The sequence below is a fragment of the Nannobrachium achirus genome, assembly GCF_963921795.1.
Source record: "Nannobrachium achirus genome assembly, chromosome: 15".
NCBI classification, from domain to species: domain Eukaryota; kingdom Metazoa; phylum Chordata; class Actinopteri; order Myctophiformes; family Myctophidae; genus Nannobrachium; species Nannobrachium achirus.
In genome coordinates, this window is record NC_137822.1 from 38,807,767 (window position 1) to 38,818,210 (window position 10,444).

Genomic DNA, 10,444 nt, shown 5'->3' on the forward strand with positions numbered 1-10,444 from the left:
GATCTACAAGCTCACAGGCTTCACATCACATCTACTATTTTCAAACAAATCGCTGACCAGAAAAGCGAAACATTTTGATTACATACATACATGCTATATAGGTTTTTTTTTAAAAATACAAATAGGCCTACATGGTCATTTGGGGGTCCTTGACATGAAAATGTTTGAGAACTGGTTTATTTAGGAATCAAGCTCCAAATTAGGAACTACACTTTATTAAAAAAAAGTAATAATAATAATCACCGGTGTCACCCTCTGCCGGCATAGCCCACAAAGCGGAACCTCAACTCGGAGCTATCATGGAGGTAATCGGAGAGCTCGACCCAAAACACACTCGCCCCAATTCTTTTCCGCGGACCTCTCGCCCCAAGCGGTTCTTTTATTTGTTTTACTGGGGTTAAGGTTAGGGTTAGGTATTGTTTTGCTGAGGTTACATTTAGGGATAAGGTTACATTCAGGCATAGGCTCCCAGCAAGCACGGTCAGGACCTGGACCAATCAGTGACGTCTTGATTGGGGCCAGATCAAGTCAAACCACGACTAGTCAGATCTAGCCAAGAATATCACCTGGTTTCAACTAACATAAATCCTGCCCACGAAAACGGACGTCCTGGATTGATCAGAGAGGGTCCGATCGAGGCCAGATGAATATCATAACTAGTCAGATATTCCCAGAATATAACCTTACATGCTCATATTTCAACTAACATTACAAACAATAAGAATAATCCTATAGTCCATATGACTTCAGGTAATGACATCAAGATCATCCACATATGGGCTGTGATCTGGCCTAGTTCTGAACGTCACTGGAGTCACCGGAGGACGTTATCATAACGTCATCATGACGTCATTTGGCTTGCAGGGCTAGTCTTACTCAGGTTTACACTTAGGAATACCTGGTGACGACTGCTGGATTTGGGGCGAGCGTTCTTCTTGTATTCATCGTGGAGAGGGTGAGGTTCCAAACGGGACTACAGAAAAAAAAAAGCCCAAAGTCACTAACAGATTGTGTACAAGTAAAATGTCTTGAAACTTTCATATATTTTATGAAACTTTTCACATTATTCCAAACCTTTTTAGTTAATATTTAGAATATTTATGGCATACAGCTCATGAATATCAAAAGCCCATATTTCAAAATATTACAATATTACACGAGCCCACTCAAAACAAGGATTTATAATAGAGAAATGTCAACCTTATGAAGTCGAGTTGCTTGAAGTCCAGTGGGAAGTCTTTTTTTGATTGATTCTGTATAATGAGCAGACTTGGCAACACTGTTTTCCTGTTGTCGTAGATGGCGTTCATGTCGCGGTTCTCGCGCTCCAGGAGCAGCTCGCGGTCCCCCAGCCGGAGGGAGTCGTCCAGGGAGTCGTCCAGGGAGGCTCAGGCGGGCCAGGCGGCGGGCCAAGCGGCGGGCCGGGCAGCGGAGCAGCGCGTGGCCACCGTGTCCCTGGCGGAGCTGGAGAGGCTGCTGTACACCGGCAAGACGGCCTGCAACCACGCAGACCAAGTGTGGCCCAAGCTCTACATAGGAGACCAGTGAGTTACCCTATGACAGGGGTCTTCCACGTTTTCCCTTAGTTGCAGAGAGAGATGAAGCAGGGACCCACATTCATAGATTCCATAAATTGTTTGACAGCACAATCATCAGTGTATTTTAGATTCATTTAAATTTGTGTTTTCTGATATTTAACAGCTTGAATTGTCAATACTTAATAAACTTGACCTTGACTCTGTCCTTAGTCTGCTCTTTTTCCCCTCTATTGGCTACCAAACCTCTTTGCCGAAAATAGCCGATCTACAAGCTCACAACGCCTCGCAGCGCGAGACACATGAGGTATCCACTCAATGCTATGAACCCAACTTTTGAAGAATATAACAAAATATTACAAATAAGAAAAGGAGAAAAAGACTTTAAATTAGACCATCCTGCAGCACATACAGTACAGTATACCCTAAACAGTTTTTCCATTTTCTATCACATACGTACCCCCTGTAGTACCTCTGCGTACCCCTAGGGTGTACACTTACCCCCGTTTGAGAACCACTGATCTAGATTCTAAAGTAACCCCAAAAGTCCATTGAGGTCAATGGTAGAGTGGTGCAATGTTTGAAGATTGGTCTAGCTCGAAATTACATCATGGGCGCGTGCACGCACGCTTCTGCCTGGGTGACAGCAGACTGCTGGTTGAGTGCTGCCGCTTTGGCATGGGATCAACTTTGGCCCAAAGAAATACATGCACAGACAGACCTGGTTGGTTTTTTAAGTTGGACAAAATATGGCCAAAATGTGGCCATATTTTCCCAAATATGGAGGTGACTGACGTCATTGATGTCATAGACCACATGAGGCTTAAAGTTGTACTATGTAACTTTTTTTATAAAACAAATCTTAAAATTCTCCTAACTATTAAATCACAAAAGTTTTAGAAGATCCGCGCCGTGAATTTCAGCCTGTAAAGCCTTCTCTATATGTAAACTGAGATCCTTGCCGTGGACCGGATCTCGCGCCAAAATTGCGTCATCACACTACCGGCCAATCACAGCGAGGGTTATACAACTGCCGGCCAATCACAGCGCATCTTGAAGTGGGGTCGCTATGGCAGCCATATTTGTTGTCGCCCGTTTGTACCATCCCTTCTCTAGGTAATTTCGCCTACCAGGCAGGGTGAAGGAGTCCGTATCTGTGGAATTACTGAACGCACAGGAACAAGGGACCCCTTAAAAGATAGATCTCAGCGAGGTGGAGGCAGACGCGGGGGTCTGAAGGTACGAAAAACGGACGAAAGACGCGGACGCGACCGCGGTTTGCTATAGGGCTAATGACCACTAGTTGGGCAACTTACACAGTATGGCTTTAATATTGATGACATCTGGGATCTCCATATTTGGGCATAAAAGCACAAGGACGGAATTCATTTATATAGGCAACCAGTGACCGAACTTTCTAGTTATCATCATCATTATGTGTTGTCTCTTCTTGTTTGTTGTGCCAGGGAGATCGCGTCGGACCGGCGTGAGCTGGTGAAGCTGGGCATCACCCACATCCTGAACTGTGCCCAGAGCAGGTGGCGCGGCGGGGCCGAGTACTACGCTGGCATGGACATCACCTACCTGGGCATCGAGGCCCACGACTCGCCCACCTTCGACATGAGCGTCAACTTCTACCCCGCCGCCGAGTTCATCCACAAGGCCCTCAGCAGCGGAGGTCAGTGTTACTGTTTGTGATCTTGTAGATCTGCTGTTTTTGCCGGTGCGCGACATCTTAGGGTTACAGTTGTTAAAAATGCCATTTGGAGGCGCACCGTCTAAAGTGAACTTGAAGTGGACTTGAGCCTGAGCAAGCTCAGGTGAGCAAGTCGCCGGATTTGACCAACTGGTAGTTCTGACGAAGCAATCTGATTGGTTGAAATAGCCGTTGTGAATAATGACTACCACACATGTCTAAACAAACAAAGATATCAGCTGTGCTGGTCGCAAACACTCTCTCCCCACACTATGCTAGCGGCTAGCAGTTTTCATGTGAAGTTCAGGGACATAGTATAGTAGCTAATTGTGGCATTCAAAATTCAAATACAAATTCCTATCGAAAATCTTAATTACATTGAAATGAAGTTGATGTGTTTTTCAAGGGTGTGGTTATCTGATTGTATTCGAGTCAGTTACTGTCTAGCCCTGTGCGTACATCGTTATCCATTCATTCTCAAAGCAAACAGCTATCCCTCCAGCCTCATCTTGGGAGGAATAAGTCTTTCCTCTTGCCAACTTTTGCTCTTCTGTGTGTGTGTGTGTGTGTGTGTGCGTGCGTGCGCGTGTTTATTTTTATCTGTAGCCTATTTGAGGGTTAGGGATATGATATCCCTGGCCTGTCATCCTACTTCATAAGGATACATTATACAGACCGTTAGGCCACACTTGTGAATGCTGCTTTTGTACCGTATCCGTTTACCATTGACTATAGTATTTTCTTTATTCTAGTTGTAGATAAATTATAGGTCTGTGTGTGCGCGTGTGTGCTTTGTTTTTTTCCCCTAGACTACATGGTCTTGAGTTGATAAAGGTAAAACACAGTACAATTAATTTAACATCATTAAAGTTATATTGGTAGTGGTGTAAAGTAACTAAGTACTGTACTTATAATTTTGAGGTATTTTTACTTTACTTGAGTACTTCCAATTTCCAATACTTTCAATTCTACTCCACCACATCTCGGATCCAAATATTGTACTTTTACTAGATTTTGACCATTATTACTAAACATACGTTATAACCACTTCAGCCCTATATATACATTCAGGCCATTTGAAAATAGCCAATCTACCAGCACACAATGTGTCGCGATGTGACGCATTGTGAGCTTGTAGATCTGCCATTTTCAAAACATTTGAAATGGGACATTGGGGCATAATATGAGTACTTTTGCTTTTGCCATGTTAAGTGCATTTTGATACTGATACTTTTCTACTTTTACTCAAGTAAATTTAGAAATCCGGACCTTTACTTGTAACGGAGTATTTCTTCATTGCAGTATTGGTACTTTTACTTAAGTACAACATTTGAGTACTTTTTCCACCACTGTTGCTTATGTTCTCACACATGCTTACTGTATTGTGGTTTCTGATGACTGTGCATTCCTTTCACACATTGATGCATGAGATCGGCTATTTTCATTATTTGTGTAACTTGTATGAAATAAGGCTTAAAGGGTTATTTCACTTCCAAAAACTTTTGGTCAATCTGGCTTTTGTGAGCAGCCTGGAGAGATTTCAAGTTGTTTGAATCAATATTTAGATATTTGACATTCATTTGATCAGACACGCCCCTTCCTATACAAACAAACCCATTGTAACTTCATTTTAACCATGATAGATTCATCAAAAATGCCATGTTTTTTCATTTATTTTTTAATATTCTTTTGTTGAATTACATTTTTCTAATTTTCCCCAAAGATAATTTACAAATAAATGAAAAAAATAATAATAATAATATCGAAAAACACTGCCAGCTCACGTATCAGGAGGGTGTCACGAGTCACCAGGAAAAAAAACGACAGGCATTTTTGATGAATCTATCATGGTTAAGATGGAGTTTGAAGTTACAATGGCTTTGTCCACGAAGGGGGCGTGTGATAAAATTAACAAATACCTTAATACTGAATCAAGCAACTCAAACTCTGTCCAGTGTGCTCACCAAAGCCTGATTAGACGATAAAACGACCAAAAGTTTTTTTTGAAAGTGAAATATCCCTTTAAGCGCTCAATTCTTTTTTTCTTTTCTTTTTTTGCGTTAGTGAATAAAGCCCCTGATACACATAGCAATTATTTCATCAATATCAACCAGCAACGACCAGAGGCGTCAACTGGGTATGGCCATTGGCAGCGTCATTGGATTCATCTTTTTGTGCCTTCACGTGTGCAATACACCAGTCATGTTGCCATACCTTATCAACAGGCATGAATTTATTTTAGGAAGTACTTTTTTTTTCTTTTTTTTAATTGATGCCTCTGGTCATTGCTGGTCGATATTGATGAAAAAATGCTACGTGTATCAGGGGCTTTAAATAATATACAGAGTGATAAGAGTCTTAAAAACTTATAGAGGCTATTTTGGCCACAAACAGTTTGAACACCACTGGCTCTTAAAACTTTGTTCCGATCAGCTTTCTCCCATTTAGGGCATAGCAGTGGCAATTTTGAGATATTTTCAGAAGAGATTAGATTTCCAAAGAATATTGATATAAATTATTTTAAGCCTGGAGCCAAGCCATCCAGGCTCCATGTTGAAACATGACCATAAAACATTCGATTCCGTGTCCAACAAAGGCTATACTGTATATCGGGGGTCTTCAACAGGGGGTCTGGGACCCCTAGGGGATCCTCAGAGTCACTTTGTGTGATAGAAACCTTTTTTATCCTCTTTTATATGAATCCTAGTGTCCTTACTCTGAGAACATAAGCCAAAAATAACAGATACAAAAGCTCACAACGCCTCGCAGCGCGAGGTGTTGTAGATCAGCTATTTTTGGCAAAGAAGTTTGGTAGAGGGGGAAAAGAGCAGACTAATTACAGAGTGAAAGGTCTGTGGATAAATATCTGAAAACACAAATTGACATGAATCCAAAATGTACTGATGATTGTGCTGTCAAACAATGAAACTATATAAAGTATAATCTCTGAACAAGTTGCGGGGGTCCCTGCTTCATCTCTCTCTCAACTAAGGGGTCCTTGGCCTGAAAACATTGAAGACCCCTGGTATAGCCATTAAATATTCAAATGTGTTTTGGCACAGAATCAAACTCACAAAATCACAATTATGTGTGCATAATTGTCAGAATCGTTTGCAATCATCTCTATAACCGAATCTGTTGAAAATGTTCATGTGCGGAAATAGCAGATCAACACGCTCTCAATGTGTCACATCCTGATGCGCTGTGAGCTTTTTTTCCACTATTTTGAAACTTTGGAAAGTATACATGTATTAAAGGTAGGTTAAGTGATGGCAAGCCCATATACTGGAGTTCCCATATACCGGTACGGGCATACAGTACTGTGTCAGTCTCACACGTCTATGATGTCAGACATCTATGATGCCAGTCATCTCCATATTTGGGAAAACATTTTTACTAATTTTCTTCAGTCAATGGAGAAAAATGTATTCACGAATGAACGATGAAGCCGGTCGATTTGACATAATGGTCCAAGTGCGTGCCAACAGAATTGTGCGACAAAATAACGTTCTACTGTAGAAAGATGGAAAGATGGATGGAAGGAAGGAAATAAATTCAGACAAGTACTTTACTGTGGTTGCCCTGCCAGGGCAACCGCACTAATGAAGCTGATAAATGGGTACTCTGGCTGAAATGTCACCTATACAGAACCTGAACATTTATTTTGTTTATTAAAGAGCTGGAGAGACAGTGAGACTCCTGTTAGTGAGCAAACACTATAGCAATGATTAGCAATGTCAGAATATAGTGCTTTAAACATTGTTTTGACCAAAAAAATATCAATTACCCTACCATTAACTAATGACCTGTTTTGGCCATAGAACAGTATTTGTCAAGAATATTAGTAACTGTCAATCATGTTTAATTTGCCCTGCACATATTATCTGCCCTGCACAATCTTAATTGTTTAGAGCCCCACTGTTCCAAAGACAAAAATGTCCACAAATTTTTAACCGTAATTATTTGTATAACAATTTATTGTCATCAAAAATCTTAACCCGTTCTCTTTATGTGTGTGTGTGTGTGTGTGTGTGTGTGTGTGTGTGTGTGTGTGTGTGTGTGTGTGTGTGTGTGTGTGCGTGCATGTACGTGTGCATGTGTGCGTGCAGGTACAGTGCTGGTCCACTGTGCGGTGGGCGTGAGCCGCTCGGCCACCCTGGTGCTGGCTTACCTAATGATCCGACAGCGCCTCACGCTGGTGGAAGCCATCAAGACGGTGAAGGACCACCGAGGCGTCATCCCCAACCGGGGCTTCCTGCGCCAGCTCAACGGCCTGGATGGCGTCCTCAGAGACAGCCGCAAGACTTCCACGTGAAGAAAAAAAGAAAACAAATAGCCCGAGGCCGGGGGACTCCCATTTTTGCAGGTCTTTCAGTCCGAGTGTATCAAAAAGGCAACTGGGTTAAGGCAGCGGAAGCTTGTGATTGGCTGCGCAGTGGTGCCCAAAGTCGGGGAGGACAGAGATACACCTAACCCTAACCTCAGTAAAACTAACGCTGGTGAATACTAACCTGGTGAAATGCTAACCTGCCAACGCTGGTGAATGCTAACCTGGTGAATGCTAACCTGGTCGGACCAACGGGAGGTCGTCTCCACCTTAACCGAGGTGCTTTTTTGATACACTCAGACTGAAAGACCTGCAAAAAAGGACTCCCCTGAGTCCAGACCAGTGTTTCTCAAACTTTTAAATGTCAAGGTCTTCTCTTAACTCTGACAGTGTCAGAGTTAAGGCTTTATCATAGTCCAAGGTGAAGGGTGATCACCTCAACTTTTAGGTGATAAGTTATCAGCTAAAATTGAGATAACAAGTGGAGTCCATCATAGTCGCGGTGAAGTCCTATCACCGTGACTATGACTATGACCAGGGGGCGCACACTGATTGGTCTAGATCGACCAATCAGTGAACGGGGTGATGGGGAGATGTCTGAAGGTAAAATCAGAGAGAGATGTCTAGGTTCGCCGTGATAGCCCTTCACCGTGGCGAATGACGTAATGTTGTAGTTTTCTGACTTTAAAAGACTACACCGCGATGATGGCTTATCACCCCAGACTGTACTATGGTAGGGCCTTTACAGACTTGTAGTTCCCAATTTAGAGCCCTCTAAAGCCCCTATCAGAGTGTAGTCCGCGGTGATGGTTTATCACCGTGGTCTTTTTAAGTCAGAAAACTACAACATTACGTCATTACCTGCGGTGAAGAGCCTATAGAGAGACTAGAAGAAGGGGTGAAATTTGGCTTCATGCGCTGGGTGAGCAACTCAATACAAGTGGAGGGGCGGGGATATCTGGTGCGTGGTGCCCTCTCATTTTTTCTTTCGGAAAGGGAGGTGTCCTATGTATATTAGACATCGTCATGAACTTCTGGACTTTTTTTTAGATGTCCACACCTGATAGTCTGCGCTGTCTTTTTCAGGATCGGAAAGCCTGTTTGGAACGGCAGTTTTATTTGGTTGTCGGAAGTATAGCATGTGCCGACCTTTAATACATCCCTGTTACTACTGGGAGTGTTTGGGTCCAATGTAGGGGTGGGACGATATGAAAATTTCATATCACGATTATTTTGACCAAAGAAATTGTGATTTACGATATTATCGCGATAATCAAAATATCTCCAACATCCATTATCCTGGTGAACATTTGCCTTTGGAACATTCGGATATATGCAGCTCGGCAAATAAAAGGTGAATTGATCCCAGTGCATGACGGATGATGATTTCACGATAAACAAAAGGTTTTTATCGCGATAAAAATATCGATTATCGTCCCATCCCTAGTCCAATTGCTCTTTCTGAGCAAACCTTTCCCTAACGACAGGTTAATAGCAGGTCAACACCGCCCCTGAGGGCTCTATATATTTCAACGATGCTGAAACAGGACATAATCTGGGATATAATGGCGTAACATCATTTCAACATGTTACGCCACGATACATACAGCTTTTTACTTAAAGTCAGACTTCACACTGAGTGATCATGTCGTTCATCCTTCCCATGTCATCAGTGTGACAGTGAGACACACTTATAGATCGGATACTCTCCATTACTTTTTTTTTTTTTTTTTTATCCAACGATTTTGTAACACATAACCCGGTGTCAATTATCTAATCCTGGACGCTACACTCCCTCTGCCAACCTGGGGAGACAACAGACTGATCTCATGCTTCCTTCTATGCATGAGGAGTCCAAGACGCTTCTTTTCACCTGACGGGAGCGTTTCCCCGGTTGTACGTACAGTAGCGTGTGGAAGGAACACGTTATTCCAACCAGTTCCTTTGCCCTCCATCAGGCGCCCCCGCTGGCCAGGGGGAGGCAGAATAGAGACCTAGGAGACACGGGGAGAACATGCAAACTCCACATCTTAATCATCACTTATCTTATTCAATATCTAAACCAGCACAGTTAACGTAGCATCCTAACCCTTCTGCAGTACACTGGCAAGTCTCGTAACTGGCATGCTTTTCACATTCCTTGTTGACGAGCAGAGGGATAAGCGAGGGATAAGCGAGAAGCTGAAAACGCAGGGGTCATCACTATGTCCGTACCCGGACAAAATTGTATTTTTTACACACCATTATAATGTATGTATGTATGTATGTATGTATGACACTGATTTACTACACCACTATGGCATATTAGGAGTCCACTAATATAAGTGGTTCTCAAATATTATTTTGCATAGACACCCATAACTTTGAGTTACAGACCTGTTTTGGTAATTCAGGGCTAGCTCTGTTTCTGATATTGTCCACATATTTTGTATGTCCATGGAATTTTAACGAAGATGTCCACCACAAGCTAGCATGGCGATGACCCCTGCTCTATATTGACAGAAGAACGTTTGACAGAAGTCAACACTCGTATGAATGATAAACTTGTTTACCTGTCAACCATTAACCAATTCACATGAAAATGACTGTTAGCTCTGCTCCTTATAAAAAAGTTTTTATTCCGTCTGCTATGACCACCACTAGCTGAACATAACAGTATAACCAACTTTAAAGGTGCTGTAAGTGACATTTCTTTGTTAAAATAAGTGTTAAAGCAGCACTATGTAGGTTAAGTATCAGTGGCCACTTTGGACACAAATAACATGGCAGGACTTCATTACCCAAGAGTCTCTGCGAGCATGTCCGTCCAGGACGCGCTGTGATTGTCCATGTCTTCGCTTTGACAGGGCAGTTCTGCCTTGGTGCCGTGGAAAATGTCTCCCCTAT

At 42.5% G+C, this 10,444-nt stretch overlaps 1 protein-coding gene across 1 annotated transcript; it reads left to right on the forward strand.

Moving 5' to 3' along the window:
* Positions 1 to 1,299: 1,299 nt before the first annotated feature.
* On the forward strand, positions 1,300 to 7,546 carry LOC308299842 (dual specificity protein phosphatase 26-like; the record flags this gene model as incomplete). The annotated part of the gene is made up of 3 exons (XM_080743625.1): positions 1,300 to 1,544; positions 3,002 to 3,213; positions 7,341 to 7,546. The coding sequence occupies 3 exons, from the start codon at positions 1,300 to 1,302 to the stop codon at positions 7,544 to 7,546; spliced, it is 663 nt and encodes a 220-aa protein (XP_080599751.1).
* Positions 7,547 to 10,444: the final 2,898 nt, after the last annotated feature.